Below are 17,831 nucleotides of genomic sequence, written 5' to 3' on the forward strand. Positions count from 1 at the left end.
TACTACGTGATAATTACATCATCAGAGCGAGGCAAAGCCATCATCATCATTGCGATGATCGTCAACTTCATCGGCATTTCTTTTTTACAAATTAAGTTGGTTTTTTCGGACCGTGTACGTTTATTTATCATTTCGTTTCTTTTTTGTGTGTATTACTTGAAAGCTTTTGCCGACAACAACGTCGCCAATAACCAGAAACAGATGAAGCCTGACTTACACACATACAAGTGCATTCATACGGGCATGTGGATAACGGTAAATTGTATATTGATGCGCTGCGTTATTCTAATGGCATTGTGAAGGTCAAAGTGTTGTTAATTCGCGTAAAATGTCAGCAAGCTTTTAATTGAGCGCGCTCTTACATTACGCCCACAACTAAAAAACAAAAGACTTAGGCGACAAACGCGACACCTGACAAAGTCATAAATCAGAGCACACGGCTCAGCGATTTGCCAACGATTTATGTGACGGCAATTAAACGTGCAGAACAATTACGCTATTGTCGACCAAAATAAATAAATAAAATGGCTTATTAAAAGACTGCAACAAGTGCAGCGCATTTGCATAAAAAATGCAAAGAACTGTAACAGTCTTTGGCTGCAACAGTCAGGTCTTTGGCGACCTGAGCTGTGTCTCTCATGAACCTGTTCGACTGCAAAGAAAAAATAATTACAAAATCAAAGTAAATATATGCTGGCAGCGCGTCAATTAAAAATGCCAGACCAAAAGCCAACAACTAACTAACAACTTGCCATTGCTGATCATAGTTGTTGCCGCCTCTGTTGTTGTTCGATGTTGTTGTTGTTGCTGTGGCTGCAAATGCAGTGCAACATTTCATGAGATTAATGGATTTTTGAAGCCTGCAGCTATGAAAAGGGTATAATAAGCTGAGCTGTGCAGATTTTTGACGATCAGAGCAAATTATTCCATCTGCCGCTCGCTTTTTTTATTGAAAAAAAAAGAGTAAAAAAAGTGTAACAAAAAATATATATGGGCAATTCTTTGACGGAATTTGTCTCGTGCGACACTATTTACAGTAAATAAATTTTTAAAAATAAGAAAAGATTATTTATTTGTATGCTATTGCTCTGGATGAGCACTTTATTTATAGCATAGATTGTTTTGCATAGAAACTTATTCTGTTTTATGATGAAAATTTAAAAATTCGTTATTTTTTGCTTTGTGAACGAATTCTAGCATTTACCCACATTTTGTTATGCAACTACTGAGTATCTGAAAGTCTACCCAATGCATTTTTTAATTCTAACTGGTTAACATTTTATAAAGCTGGCTGCACCCACCCAGCGCACTGGCCACAGCCACATGGGGCAAGCGCGCAAAAGATATCCAATTGAAACTGCAAATAAAATGAAGTTCTAGGCAGGCATGATTGACGCAGCAGCAGCAGCAGCAACAGCAACAGCAGCATCAGCAACAATGCTGGGAATGTCTAGAAATTGTAGCCAGTTAAATTATAATAATAATAAATTCATGTGTTGCTGTGGTTGCTGTGAGTCCGCCAAGTTCGTTGCCTAAGTCTTTTGTTTGTGTTGTGCTGTGTTGTGTGTTTGTCTGCCTTTGTTTGGTCTATCAATAATAAACATGTGCACACATTTTTCACACACATTTAATTTGTTTAAATAAATATCAAACATACACACACATAGCAAGTAAATGACTTCATTTTTGGCCCAGTATTACCTAATCCCACATCGAGTAATAACAGACAGAGTCCGAAATGTAGCTTCATTTCCCAGCTAATGACACTGTTTGTACACTATCTACTCAGTGTGTTTGTGTTTTGACACCAGCGCACAAAGCGAAGCACAAACCACTTTATAATCATTTAGTTGGGTGCTAATTATGCCAGACAACAACAACAACAAATAGCAGCTGTCCAGTCGCTAGGCAGAAGTTTTATGCGCACTTTTTGTTTAGTTTAATGGTCGCTATTATCAAATTATGAACTGAGCGCACTCATGATGGCATCATAAACGCTACGACTGTGAGTGGGCGTGGAGCATGTCCAGCATACACAATGGTCAAAAACATTTGGCGAAATGCCTCGACTTAACTGGAAATTATGATGAGTTTAACATGCAGGGCATGGCACATACACAAAGTGTAGCCATCATCAAGTTGTAGTTTCTTCATTTTGCACTTGTTATACTTTGGCAGCACAATCGTCGTCCATATTCACTGCGGTTGGGCGTTAACTGTGAAATCCAAAAACGTTAAGCTTACACACACGTTTGGCATTCACAATAATATGCAGTCGCATGGTATGCGGCATTATATAATTCGACTTTGAGGCCCGAAATCGATTGGACGCGTTAATGAAATCGAAAAGTGAAAGATTTTTTTTTGCGACGCCATCCATCCAAGTGAAAGACTAAGCCCAACATGGCCCAAAGCGGCAATCTAATTAGATATAAACGCTATAGAGAAACACATAATTGTTTTTATTGAAAGCCAATTAAAGTCAAGTTCAAATGGCGCACCTCGTGTCGTGGCACAACAAAAGTAGTGTGTACCGACAAAACAAAAAATTAAAAAATCAGCCTCGTGTATCTGTAATTAAAATTGGGCGAGCGTTGAAAATTTGCTAACAAAATAGAGAAAAGAGGGAGCGCAAAAGAAATCCAATGTGTAAAAAAAACCTGCGCAACGCCTGCGGTCAACTAAAAACTAAAAGCTCCGACCGAAAAACAATGCTTAACATATTAATAATTATTTAGATGCCAGACAAAACAAGGCTTGAATTATGCGTAATTTTGTATGCAATAATCTAATAAAACTATTTACGATATGCAACACATAAGTACCTGCAATTTGGAGGTTGGTTTGTTAGCTGTCAACGACTGTCATTAAACTCAAGCTGAGCCTTGGCTTTACTTATCTTTACTTAATGTTTGCACTTTGTCAAAACAAGAAAAAAAGACGCATAGGGGAAAAAACAACAGACAAAGACCCAAAAAATTAAAAAAAATGTATATATATATACAAAGTTCAAGTCCACAGAAGATGTTGGTAACATTGACCCGCTACGGTTATCGTCGGTTATCCGTCGAAGCTAGAGTTAGCTGCAACTCATTCATAAAGCGACGGATCTTGGCTTTACTCGTACATACATCAATGTCAATTCACACTCATAAATAGCTAAAGACATACGAGCAGATTTCTTATTAATTTTTTGGCAAATTATTCTTGTGATGGCAACAACAAAAGACTTGAGACACAAACGCGCACTTCCCTTCCAGCAATCAGCTTCAGTTTCAGCTTCAGCGATTGGCAAATACAATTACAAAACGGAAACACTTCAAATGATTTGAGTTCTGCAAAAGTTCAACAATGGGTTTAAGACTATATATGCATGATATATGACTCGGCGATATGTGTGTATGCGACGCGTATTCATTGGTTTATAAGCCGCTAATAACTCAAGTGCGTTCTTGTGGGCCATAAGCCATAGCTAAAGCCAAAAGAAAACGATAAAAAAAAGTCTGAAGCCAACAGGTAATCAATGTCGCTCGATCAGCGCCACTTTGGTTGCCTTTTGTTTGAGGGCAGGTTGTGAACTTGACGCCAATATGTCACACACTCGAAAAGCACTCGAACCGATTGGCGTTAATGGCAACACACGTACTTTGTCACGTCTGCACAGAAAAGATATGAATGGGTATTTTTTTCGTAAAGGGGAATATGAAGCGAGCAGCAGGCGACAACGAGATACAAAACTCTGGCTGTTTAGCTTAATTAAATCATTTACTGAAATGATTGTGCGCTATTTTGGCATTTGATGTCATTGGCTCAATGCGAAGGCTAACATCAATAGACTCCAAGCACAGCACAGCACAGCTCTGAGCTTTTGGGCCTGGCTAAGAGCATAACCAAGACCAATACCAACAAACATCAGCACCGCCATCAACACTAGCATCAACAGCAGCTCAACTATTGCGCAATGGCCAATAAAAAAACCCTTTTGCTTGAATGTATTATGTAGGTCAGTTCGGTCGAGTCGTCGGGGGCTAATGTGGTTAAGCGTGGAGCACGCCTCTTGCAGCTGATTTATGCATGTTTTTGTGGCATGCCACAACAGGAAACCCCAGAAACAAGTTTCGCCAGCTGCACCAAAGACGCAAAAAATAAAGAGGAAAAGAAAAAACGTCAACGACAAAAAGGGCGAGGCAATAGCAACTGCCACACAGCAGTCGCATTCGACGCACTTTCGCTGCCGACGACACGACCTTTGACAACAACTTGTGGCAGCATCTCTTGCCACTTGCCAGTGCCACACCATTGGCTTAACTAGCAGCTTAAGTAGCATTCCGTGTAACTGCGCTGGCAGAATTCTTTGCCATGACGATGCCAAAACTATTTGGCCAAGTTTGTCGCTTGAGTCTTTCGTTTTCCTGGCTACTGTTTTGCTTTATTTTAAATTTTTCTGTCTGTGTTTTTGTTTTTTTTTTTGGTTACCAAAAATGTACTTCGACTCCAAATGTTGCTATCTGATCTACGCTTTGTCGCGTGCATGTTTTTTTCATCAAATTTTTTTCTGTATGTGTTTTGTTCGCTGTTGTTCCTGTGGCTGCTGCTGTGGCCGCTGTTGCTGTTGATGTTGCTTTTGGGGAATGATATCATGTAATTTGAAACAATGTGGCCGAACAATTCATTATAAGCCGCCAACTGGTTGCTGACAGCTGCGCTTGTTAAGTGATATTCAATAGATATACTATATATACAATATATATGTATATATATATAAATACTCGCATATCTATGCGGATTTTGTGGTACGCGCGTGCGCTGCCAGCGCCATTTGATCAGAGCAGTTCATTGTTTGTCAGTGGTGTGTGTTTTTGGCCAGACAGGATTTTGTGACTTATGGAGTTTGTTTAAATGGCTTTGTAGACTGCCGCAGTCGTTGCCTTTCACCTGTGCTGCACTTTTTCTGTACCGCTGTTGCACTAATTGCACAATTTTTCCTTGTTGGAACCGTTGTCAAGTGCTCAACATTTTTTCCTTCATGGGGTGGGCGTTTTGAATGCTGTTTCTTTTCTGAACTAATTTCAAACGGGTAGACAAATAAAATAATAGCCAAAAATGAGTTGGCTTTTTGTTTGTCGCTGTCGCTTGCTGTTGCAAGTGAAAGGCCTGCGGTCATTATACAATCAACAATATACAAACCAAAGTAAACCGAAAACTGGGCAAAAAGTCGAGCAGCCCAGCAACCGAGTGACCCATGTGCCCAGAGTGCAATTAAAAACAACGACGGCGCCGGCTACAACAAATTGTTATAGAAAATTATCGTTGAACAATGCGCGACCGCCCGCGCCACAAAAAGAGCACAGCAATAGCAACAATAATAATAAAAACAATTCAAGCAGCTGCGAAGCTGAATTCAGTTGCAACCATATGGTTGGTACAAAAGGCAGGCATTCGCTGCTGCGCTGCTGCTCCTAAGCCCATATCCATTGACTCTGCACCTCGTTTGCTCAATCACCGCAGCCGCAGCAGCAGCAAAATGTAAGCCAATTAATTTGCCTTTTATTTGTTGTTGTTATATATAGTAGATATATATTTTATACTTGCCAATTTGGCAGGCCATAATTGACCAAAATATGGGCTTTTAATTACACATTGTGTGGCTGCAATTGAATGCCAATCGTTTGCCGCTCTAAATACATTAGAAGACTGAATGACTGACTGACTGAGTGGCAAACCCCAAAATCTAACAGATCGACAGCTCAACAGGTGGGCCTCATGGCTGTGGCCCTTTGAAACTAATTACAAACGAGGGGAGGCAATAACAGAGATTTATGTGTGTAACTGTGGGGCTGCAACAACAACAGCCCAAAAAATTCAAATCAAAACTCGAGCAAAGCGCTGTGAAATTTCATTTTACTCAAGGTTAACACACGTGGAAAACTATGAATACGAATGTGAATACAAGTAGTGACTGAGTCTAAGCATCTGTTTCAGAATATGGGTTGGGTTTGACTGCCGTGTGGATAGCTAGATGGACGTAGTTAACGTTAACCAGCAACAGCAACAACATCAGCAGCAGCAGCAGCAGCAACCAAACACTCAGACAAAGAGACAGTTGAAGTTGGTTGGGTGCTGATTGTCCAGGTATAGAGCTGGTTGCTGCTGCTGTGGTGCAACCTCTAGATTTGAGCTCTCGCAGCAGTTGTGGTTAATTTGCTTGTCATTGCCCAGTTGAGTGGCGGCTCGACAAACTCTGACTTAGCGAGGCGACGCGACGCGATGTGATGTTGGTCTACTATTTGAATACAAATTTAATTTGAAATTGAAACGGCTGCCGCTGCCGCGTTGCCACTAGCTAGTAAGTTTGTGCCTAAGCAGGCATTTTGGGCAGCTGTTTTGCCACTTGGACGTGCCGTAAATTAGCAGCACAGCAAAATGCACAGTATGCACTCAGTTAATTGGAAAGTGAACTGAACTGTACGCTTGCTCCACAAGCATGGGAAACTGGCAAGCTGACGACCTTAGGCAGGCCTATTTAGGGGCACATTACTTAAGGCCTCACTTTTGTCGGGCCTCATATTCATAAGTCTTTTCCGGCCCAGCTATTCAGTTATTCGCAAAATGCGCGCCTCAATCAATTTATATCAAATTTAACCCGCATTCGCCTTTGAACCACAGTTCAGCAGCCAACCCCCCGAAAAAGTTAAACAATTTTGTTTAATCAAGTTTAATTTTTTTCTGTGTTGTTGTCTCGGCATTGTCTTGGCATGCGGCATGCGGCACGAACGGTTATGGGCTATAAGTGAGCGGCTCGCTTGCTACCCAGCCAGGAATACGAATACTACTCACTTACTCGCTTACATACAGGCCAAACCTATGGCGAGTATTCACGCGACGACTATGAGCAATAAACAGATATGGACGCGGATCGCCTTCTTTAGTAATTTCAGCTCACTTTGCGCAATTCTTGTCTTGTCGAACCAGCACAGCACAGAGCTCAAGTCCAGTTTCAGTTTCAGTTACAATTTTTTTTTTTTTAGTCTGTAGTTTAGTATTTACAGTTCCAGTTTTCCAGCCTGTGCAAATGTTGTCCAGTTTAGTTGCTTTACTTTTGCTTTCGCTTCTAGTGCAAAATGTTGATTTCTTGCTGATTTGCACTACGGTTACGAATAGAGTACTTTTCATTTTTTTTTTTTTATTTTTGCTCGTTGCGGTTAAACGTGGTTGCTTGGTGGTTTTGCTGACTGCTGACTGCTGGTTGATGGTTGGCGGTTAGCAGTGTGCGCACTTGTTACTGCTCCAATTTGCCACGCTTGATTTAAGCAGTGATTAGAGGCGGCAACATAGTCGTCTACTCGTCGCCGTCGTCGACGTCATCCTAAACAGACGTCTAATTTATGTGAGATTGCGTAATCTCTGGCGATTTTATTTCTCTCACTTTATTTTTGCGTTCAGTTTTTCATGTGAAAATGCCACAAATGCGTTGGCCATAATACAACAAAATACAACACAAATAAAATGAAGCATTTTTTTCGTACTACGCGTGGACATTAGTGGCAGCTCCACCGGCTGCTGTGACTAATTTATGCGCCAAGGTTTAATTTTTGGGCAGTCGTCGCGGCATATCAAATGTTGACTTTCAGGCCCAGTCGGGCAATCTGGCTTTAAATGGGCATTGATGTGTTCATTCGGTGAGCTTGATGGATGCGTGTGAGAGAGCTCCACAAGTTGAATTGTTTGCTCAAATATTTTGCAGCTCGCAAAGTTCGTTGCCTAAGTCTTTCGTTTAATATATGCAACAAATTAGAGTCTTGTCACTAGTTAAACAAATTAACAAATTAGAGCGACTTGCAGCACACTTTGCCATTTGTTTGTCAATGCACACGCAGTGCCACTGAAGGTGGCACTCCCTCCACATCCGTTTCCCCCGCTAGCAGCAGCACCTCCGAGTGGCGAACATTAATGAAGACGAATTGGGGCAAGTGAAAAAATTTATTTGCTTGGTATTTTTGGCCAGATTCATTTAACTAGTGACTGCTTTTATGCATGTTATTTGAAATTAATCAAGTTGATACTTTGATACTTTTATTGATAATTAATTCAGATAAGCGGGCAAAGCGACTTAAACTACACAACAACAACATTAACATTAACAGCAACAGCAACAGCAGTCGCAGTCGCAACAACAAGTTTAATGAAGAACTTGCCGCCAACGTTGCTGCGCCGCTGTGGCTCTAAAGTTGAAACCAGTTTGTTGGCCAAGTGAATGCGGGTGTCACTTAACTCATAAATCTTGTGCGACCACAGACCAAATGGCCTTGAAGCCTCGCACATGCTCCAGCCCATGTCAGAGCAGAGTTGAGTCGAGCAGAGCAGAGCAGAGCAAAAGCAGTGCGAACTCTGAGTGTCAGAAGCAGAGGCAGAGGCTTGGGCTTCTTTACAGATGCCGCTCTCGTGTTGTCCTGCTGACAAAAGCGTTTCACTGGAATTTCGCCGTGCTTCATTTCACATCAAAAAGCCTCAAGTTGTGTTTTGTGCTCTCGCTGTGATTAATTACGGACTAATGTCAAATTTTGTTTTCAGCCTTAAAGTCCAACGACCATCGCCCCATAATTTGCTGCATTCCGCCCCATTCATCAGCTGCGATTGCGAAAGGATTCGATTCGAGTCTGATTGTTGCGTGGGCTCTGTGACTAATCAGCTGGGATTTGTGCAATCGACGTCTGCGTCTGCCACTATCAATGTCTGTCAATTAAACTGGGCAGCCAGCACAACACATGTCTCACATGTCACAACAGCTTGCCACTGCCGATTGCTGACCAGGGCACCAACAAGAGCTCCCCATGTTCCGCTGTCAGTCGTCTGTCGACGCAACTGTCACTCCAAAACGCGAGCTTAGAAAAACTCAAATTAAGACAGCAAATGTGTTATCAGAGCGTTATTTAAATTATGCCTCCACAACTACTCGATCCATCGACATGTCGTGTCCGCAGGGCGAGCAACACGATCACACAGCCAATGCAAACAGCAATCGATGGTTGGTTGGCTAATGGAAGTTCAAGGCATAGCATATGGTCATTTTAAGTGTATAATTAAGTCGCATGCCGCAATTTGCAATTAAACGCCTGGTCGCTGAGCTGTTTCTGTTTCTGTTGCTGTTGCTGTTTAGACATTTAATTAACATGCGCAGCTAAGCAACTTTTAGCAACAGTTCCAGCTAAAACACACTCGCTACAAAAATTCCCCCCCGGTTAGCGCTTGCATTGCAAAATTGTGCAAAAATAATAATAATAAAATTAATATCAAATCGATAATGTTAAAAGTGTTCATGGGCCGAAGTCGAAACGAAGTCGACCATAAACTGGTAAAACAAGCTCGCTCCAAAGCGGCGTGGTCAACGGGAACTAAAGCTTCGTCGACTGCCCAAAGCTTCAGCAAAAAAAGAGTCTGCCACTTGCACACTGCAATTGCAGCTGAAAAGTGAGAGTGGTTCGGTCAGTTGCCAGTTGTGAGCCAAGCGCTCTCTCTCTCTCTCACTCTGTCTCTCGCTCCCGCAGAGAGCTTTTCCAGCTTTTGTGCTCTTTGATGCGCTCTTAAGTTGCGTTCGCTGCATTCGATTTTACCATCGTGTTTGCTTAATTTTTAATTGTTTGCATTCAAAATTAACAGTTGGCCGCGCCTGCTTGTAAAGTTGTCTTTGTATTTATCATTGCATAGTTTTAGGCGGCGAAATATTTTGAAGCTCTTGTAAAGTAGCATAAATAATAATTTTTGATTGTTTAGTAAATGGATTTCGCCAAAATTGCAATGAAAAATAAAAACAATATAATTTCCGAAATTTGAATATTATAATTTTCTTGCGAATAACGAATTTGCTAAAATTTTATAATTAGTTCTAAAAACAAGTTTTCGGAATGTTTTAATATTATAATATCAGCCATAAAAATAATAATTTATTAACGAATTTAACGCTGAAATCGAATTTAAATTATTCTAAATACTTTCAAACATGCATTCCATTTACGCAATGAGAACAAATACAATAAATCAACAAGTTAGAAGCTCGACTGTGAGATACTCGCTACCCATTTTGAATAAAAGCAAAATATTCCTATATTATTTTCAAAATATACCGAAAATACTACAAAAATACTAAAAATATACCAAATGCTATGTCGATATAGTACCACATTCAAAATATAGATTGTCAGCCAAAGCAACTAAGACCCCTAGTAAGTAGGCGTTTTTGCCCCTATTTCTTTAATAACTTCCACAATTTTTATCTGATCGCAACCAAATTTTCAGGAATCGTAACTACTATGGTTATTATTGTATACACTAGCTTTAAAATTACGCTTGTTATTCGATTTTTTTTGATTTGTGTGGATGGAAGTGGGCGTGGCAACAAATTGAAACAAACTTGATCTGCGTGCAAACATAGCAAATGCTGTCGAAAAAAAATATTGCTCTATCTCTTGTTCTACCCTGTGGATAGCGGGTATAACAAGAGGAATTTATAAATGAAATTTATAACATAAATGTTTAACATCGCTTAAGATAAAGCAAGGTATTTATGATATTGTATTTTGTCGGGACCTTGTAACAATTTCTCAGCCTTTTCGGCTTGTCTTCGCACGATTGTTTCGCTTTCATTGTGCCTGTCGCTTTCTAATAGCCGTTAAGAACGCTTAAAAACGGAATAAACTGAGTAAATAAGAAGTGTGTCAGCTTAAACATTTAAAAGCGCTGCATTTAGCAACGATTCAATTAACACATGACCGCTATTTGGCAGGTGAGCCAGAATGTCGAGAACTGTTGCGTTTTTTTTTGTTTTTTGTTTTTTTGGCAGCCATGTGGAACCCAGAGCGCCGACTGTGTAAACACATGTTCTTGCAACTGATTACAAATTTACGATTGTATACGATTATAGGATTATATATACTACATACTTTGTACGTTTACTGTCGATTTTTTGTTTCATTTTGCCAGGTCTTTAATGTGCATTTTATTGCAACACTCGCCCGCCGCCAAGTGGAACAAAAGACCAAGAGGAACAAGACCTCAAAAGTCCAAAAGCTGCACATATACACACAATTCTCTGAAATCGAAAACAAAAAGAATGGCATCTGAAATTGCATTTGGTTAGTCATGCGCGAAATAATAGCACACAAAACTATAAAATATAATAATAATAATAATAATTGTTAGGTGCAAAACCAGCAGACAATTGCGCCGTTGCCTTTGTGTGTTTTTGTTTTTTTTTTTTTGCCTTTTGGTTTTTTTGTTACACTTGCCGTCAACTTGGCAGCAGCCAAGCACTTGGTTTAGTTGCAGTTTTTTTCTGGTATCGCCTTTGTGTGTTGCCATTAATAATGATTTAATTTCCATTGTTTTCCCGCCAATTCTGCGCGACTGCGTCAAGGACGCGTCCATGCGTCAGCTTCATCAGCTAGCCAAGAGATTTGTTGTCTTGGCCAAAGGCACTGCAATGTGGTTGGACGCGTTGACTCAATTGACCTTGCCGCCATAATTGTAACTATCCACGTCAGTTAGTCAGAATATGTGTCACAAATTCGAGCATTGTCTTTATCACCTTTTGGCTGGCTTCACCTGCTTACCCAGGTTTATCGCTTTTTAAACTACTCAACGCAAATATGCCTCATCGCATTTATAGAACTTTCACCGCAGAAGTGTAACTCCGCAGCCTCAGCTGATGATTCAGTGGTTCTTTTGCTTAAAGAGTGCTCAAAAAATCAAAAAAATACCCATTCGAATTTAATGAATGCGCCATCATAATAAGCATACATATATAGACATATGTAAATACTATACAAATGAGCGGAGTGAAGTCACAATAATTGCGGTTAGAACTGTGTGGCCAGTGGGCTTTCCAGCTGAGAGAGAAAACTTGGTACTGAGAGAGCAATGACTGTGTTTACAAAAAGCGGAAATCAGGTCAAGTCAGAAAACAGCCACGGCAACAGCAACAAGCAGCGGCGCTTGTATCTTTCGGGCAAATGAAACACAAAACGATATTGACAACAAACAAGAACAAAATAAGGTAAACATGATCATGAACAATTTGTTCTAATTTCTAATGCGAATGCTAATGCTAATAAAGCGGGCAACGGGACTGGCACCCCATCGTCTCTCAGAATCAATAAATCGATTTCATAATTTGTGCGCATGATGCAGCGCATTCCCAAAAATCAGCCAACGACTAATGTCTATGTCTGAGTTCCAGTCGCCAGACTCAGTCTGCCCCCTTTTTTGGTGCTCAACTCTTTGGGTAATGACATTGCCGTATTCCTGTTCCAGAGAGAGCCAATGGCTTGACCTTGCTGCTTAGTCGCAGGCATTTGCATAACGGCAATTGTGACTTAATTGCTGCCCTCCCCTGACACAATTGTACGATTTGGGCTGATTGCTGATTAGGCAATGCAAACATTAGAGCACACAATCGTATTTCTGTCCATCTGTGTGTGTGTGAGTGTGTGTGTGTGATGCGGGCGCCAGGAGTTCAATGTCAATAATTGAGCATGGCGCACACAGCTCATAAATAACGGTGCAGTGTCATTGTCAAATGGTTGTTAGCCAACAAGTAGGACGACGACGAAGACGACGACTAAGACGATGACTACGACGACAAATAAAGTTATTAACAATGCGCCAACATGTACGTGAACTCTGAAAATGGACGAACGTGACAAATACCAAAAAGCCAGGCATCGGTCCAGGTTACACAGCGTCGATCCAACTCCCTCCTCCGAATGTTTGCATAAGCAGCTGCTGCTGCAGCAATCGCAACAGCCAAACGGCCAGCAACATCACATTGTCCATCATTCCTAGGCAAAAAAGCTGGCGGCAGGCAAAGCAACTTTTTTTGCCAAAAGGGCAAACGCGTTGCAACGCCGCCAACGTTGTTCGACTGCCTGGCTGGACAGGCTGCAAAACACCGTTAACATTTTATTTGACTAAAATTGCCTTTAATTTATTGCTGACGTGGCAGCATTTGCATTTGTTGGCATGAAGAACTGAGAACTGGCTGCGACTTGTTCGTGTGCTCGTGGATGTGGTGGGGCCTCGAAATGTTTTCATTGTTGATTTTGCAGAGCATATCTGCCGCCCGTCAAGTGCCACTTGTTCTAATTTTTCCATTTCAAAACCAATCAGCGCATTGCATTCGTTGTCGTTGCCGTTGCTGTTGTTGCTGTTTTGCTTTTGCTATTGCGGTTGTTGTTAGGTCAGGGACCCGATGTCAGTGCCAATGCCAGGGCCAAGTGTTGAGAACCAACCAAACCAATAGCGCACAACACTTGGAAATCGTAGCCTAGACCCTCTGGGCCATGTTTCACATCATAAATAAAATGTGGCGACTAGCATTTTAATAAATCAATTAAACGGCGCATTTGCCAATACGTATTTGCTACTCAAGTTGCCAGCATCGTTTCCCGCGAATCTACATTTCTCTTCGACGAAGCCAGGAAGTGCTGGGCTGAGCTTGAGCTTGCGTTTGGGCAACAGGTACATCGATTGTGATTCTGATTCTGGCAACAAGTTAAGGACATGAATGCCCGCAGAGTACACAAGCGAAGAACACGTGTTTAACTTCAACTTGGCACGTACATGAAAATATTGCACAAGATAAGAATGAGCTGCTGTTGCTGCTGCTGCTGCTGCTGATGCCGTGTGGGTTAGGTTTTGGGGTTGGCCCCGGGATAACATCCGCATTTTAATGGTCATACAATGAGCCATAGCCATTGCAAATTAGAATGCTCGCTAAGCAAATGCGACGTAATTAATGCCAGAGCATAGCGAGCAACCTGTCAACGCAGCTCAAAATCAAAATGACAACTTGCGGTACACGAGTACACAGAGCACTCGTTCATGTCCACGCCTACGCCCACGCCCACGTTCACGCCCACCTATGACAACTGAGAACTGACGACTGTCGACCGTCGACCGTCGACTTGCGACTACAAAGTGGCCAACAGCTATGCAATTAGCATTTTTTGTCCGGCAGCGACAAGTTTATGCAAAGTTCAATACCAACAGCAACGACAACAACAACAACAGCAGCAAGAACGACTGCTCCAAATCCTTTTGAAGAAACTTGGTCAAAATACTTAAGCTCGAGTTGCATTGCTCTTGCATTGTCATCGAAGAATCGAGCGGCCCAAAGCCAACTGGCGAAACTGGGTCAACACTCTGTCAGAAACCGTCAAACAGCTAAAAAGAATCTGTGGAGGAGTTTTGCACTCAGCTGCGTCCATCGATGCATTTGACATGCTATGACAGTTTTATACGCGCCAATTTGATGCCACATCAACAACAACAGCAATAACAGCAGCCACAGCACATCAGCTCTTCGATGCCCCCTGCTGCATTTAGGTGCTGAAGGTGTTTAGGCCATTTGCATATGCCGCGTCGGCCTTTGTGATTGGTTTCTTTTTTGTGTGTCGCTGTCATGGTTAATTTGAAGGCTGATCTAAACTGTAATAAAACTAAGAAGACACAGATCAAGGTAAAAACTTTATAATCGTTTTCTGAATCATTTATATTTAAATATTATACGTAGCAGAATCTTAATATAGTTTTATGACACATCGCACTAAACGTTGAAAATTTATGTTGACAATCTATGGAATTTAGTTATCATTTTTAAACAAAATTATTTAATAGAAAAACATTTAAGAAACATCTAAAAATACTTATAAACATGCTCAATTTAAAACGAAAAAATTGCTACTGAGAAAAAAATTCCCGATTTTCATGATCAAACCAGATCTCCAAATGTGTGAATTTATGTTTAAATTCAAATATCTTTTTTTAATAAATTCTTCCTTTTTCCCATTCATTCCGGCATTGTTGAGCATATGACATCAATAGATTTATATAATTTTTGTATAGATAACATATTAATTATTTACTTTAAAGTAATTTATTAAACCATAATTCAACACGAGAGTAAAGTATTTTTTATTGTTAGGTGCTCTTGAGTAATTACTGTCTCTTCAATTCACTTTCACACAAAAACTTGAATTTGACATATGAATAAGATTGTTATAATTTATGACAATAAGTAAAAGTTAAATCTATATATAAATTGCATATTTAATTGTATGGTTGTTATTCAAAATTCAAGCAAAAGTTAAATGTATCTATAGAATGGGTAAATTGCATATTTAATTGTTTAGCTGCTATTCGAAATTCAAGCTATAATTAAGATTCTATTCATGGGAAAAAACTGTTTTGTGTTTAGAAACAAAATCACAAATCTAACGGAATTTTTAACTCGTGGTATTATTTCATTCTTCAAGTGAAAGCTAAATATATCAGTTGTTAAATAATAAAGAGGAAACGAATTAAAAGTTCAGTTTAGTTGAGAAATATTTAAATAAGAGGAGAATATTTGCACTTTTAGCTGGTGTTATTACCCAATACTTTATGTAAATAAGAGGGAAATATTTGCAAAATTTCCTTTATTTAAGAATCCTAATGAAATGTAATCGAGGAACTTATAATGTTACTTTAGCAATACTAGTGTTAGTTCGTATTTTAATTGTTGCAAAAATGTGGTGTAAAATGTTTATTGATTTAACTATTAGGCCGCCACACGCATTCGAACTTCTAGCATAGAAAGCACATCGCCTGCAATAAGATCTTAAATTACAACAACCACGTTATCGAGTACAAGCAGCTCGTCGTCCGGCTTTGGCACGAGTTGGAGTTGAACGAGGAAAGTTTGGAGGCAAAGGCTAACCACGACCAGAAGAAGAGTGGCGTGTACTTCGTGTACATGGGCAGCGCAATTGCAATCGCCCTGACCTCACAACAAGCCGCGGCGCTGTTGCCGCCTCGTTGGATTCCCTTAACGCCTGCGATAATACTCTTTCTCTCTCTCTCTCTCTTTGTGTCTCGAACACTGTTGCTGCTCTCTTTTTCTCTCTGTGCAATTTCGACACTTTCAAGATTTTACTTAAAAAATTTGCCATAAATAAGTGCCGCAACGGGTGTCTCTATGTACGTATTTGAGTCTTATTGAGGTGCTTGTCTATGGAGGCTGTGCCCTTGCTTGTTACTTGTTGTTGTGTGCGCGATGTTACTCTCATTGTTGTTGTTGCTGTTGTTGTTATTGTTGCTGTTGCTGAATGTGGAAACCTACACGCATGTCCAGCCTGATGATATGTACTTTCGCAAACATAACTGACATGTTTGCCTAAGAGGCAATAAAATAAATCCCAAACTAAACACAAAGCCAACTGGACAACGCGTCCACTGTCCAAGTATCCCAAGCAGAGACAGCCAACCAACCAGACAGACAATCAACTCGCCCAGAGATCGCACGTGTCGGACGAGCAAATGAAGTTAACTCAATCATGGGCCTGGGCAAGGGCAACGTGTCGGTCGGCAATAGTAAAAATGTTAGAATAACATGTATGAAATTTATCAAGGCTACCATAGGGACTGGCTCCACGGCTCCAGAGCACAGCATAGCACAGTCACAAAGGGCAGCAGCAGCCACCGTAGATGTAAGAACAAGGACTGACTGGCTGGGCTGCCACACGCTCAAGGGAGCAACAAAGTGATATTTATGCCAATTGCTAGCTTATAAAACTGACCAGCTACATGCGAATGCGAATGTGAATCTAAATGCGTGTGTGTGTGTGGGTCTTAGAAGTGCCAGTAGATGTGGCCAGGGATAGCACCACATGGGCATAAGCATAGGGCAACAGTTGCTGATGTAGCTGCAACATTTGCTGCTGCTGATGCTGTTGCTTCTTATGGCCGCTTGCACTTTGGCGCAAATACAAGCGGACACTGAAAGGTGAATTCAATTTATTACGAGTGCATTTCAAACTCGAAGGTTGAAGTTGAGCTAAGCAGAGCTTGTTTTTTGTGTTCTGTTCGCTCTGACTGGCTTATCAGAGCAAACTAATCCTTGTGGCCAAAGTAAATGCAATTATGTGTAGTTTATGCGCTCGCTGGCTTCATACTTTTGCTTGATTGACACATAAATTTGCGATGCATGCAAGACGATAGCTACTGCCTTGGTTTTCCTTCTGTCTGCCTGCCTCTCTAACTCTAACGAACGCTGGCCCACTAAAAAGTGTGTGTGCTGCAGCTTCTGCTCCACCCCAATGCGATACAATACAACTCGCGCCACTGATAAGCAACTGATTGTTTCGCCATTTTCCCTTTTTGCATTGTCATCAGTCAAGGCGGCTAATTAAGCGGGCGAAAATGCAATCGAATGTTTTCACTTAAGTGCAAGTAAATTTCACAATCAATGGACTCCAACTTCGACTTCAACTTCATGCCACATTCTCATTTTCTTCCATTCTCTGTGTTGCAGCTGTGCAGCAGGAAGCAGCAGCTGAGGTAGCAACATCTCAGCAGCATTTGTTTGCAGTTAGAACTTGAACTAGATGCTGACTTGGCAGGTCATTAGTAGTTGTCAATGATGGCGTGATTTGTGCGGCACTTCCTGGCCAGCCAGCCAGCACACTCTCTTCTATTCCTGCCCAAAGAGTGAGAGAGAATTCCACACGCAGTGATACTCTCGCTGCGACTTTTAATTACATTTTTTACATATTTTTGCGTACGCATTGACAACAGCAACAACAACTAGTCAAAGTCAAAGCATTTGCCGCCTGCCCACGTAGCTGAGCAAGAATTTATAGACAATGCAACTACAATTATGGCGATAAGGCACACAGGCTCCAAAGATCGAACGTTCCCCCGCCCATCTCACGCCCCGCTGCACACAAAGTTTTTGCATAAAAATGTCGAATGTCGTGCGGCGTTTGTTACTTATTACATGCGACTGGGGCGACCGATAT

General features: G+C 41.0%; 1 protein-coding gene across 1 annotated transcript; it reads left to right on the forward strand.

The window, feature by feature from the left end:
• The first annotated feature begins 8,030 nt into the window (after positions 1–8,030).
• On the forward strand, positions 8,031–9,317 carry LOC133842713 (uncharacterized). The gene is made up of 2 exons (XM_062275921.1): positions 8,031–8,512; positions 8,572–9,317. Exons 1-2 carry the CDS (start codon positions 8,301–8,303, stop codon positions 8,885–8,887), a joined length of 528 nt encoding a protein of 175 aa, XP_062131905.1. The 5' UTR covers positions 8,031–8,300; the 3' UTR covers positions 8,888–9,317.
• Positions 9,318–17,831: the final 8,514 nt, after the last annotated feature.

Source organism: Drosophila sulfurigaster, chromosome 3 (genome assembly GCF_023558435.1).
Source record: "Drosophila sulfurigaster albostrigata strain 15112-1811.04 chromosome 3, ASM2355843v2, whole genome shotgun sequence".
Classification (NCBI taxonomy): Eukaryota; Metazoa; Arthropoda; class Insecta; order Diptera; family Drosophilidae; genus Drosophila; species Drosophila sulfurigaster.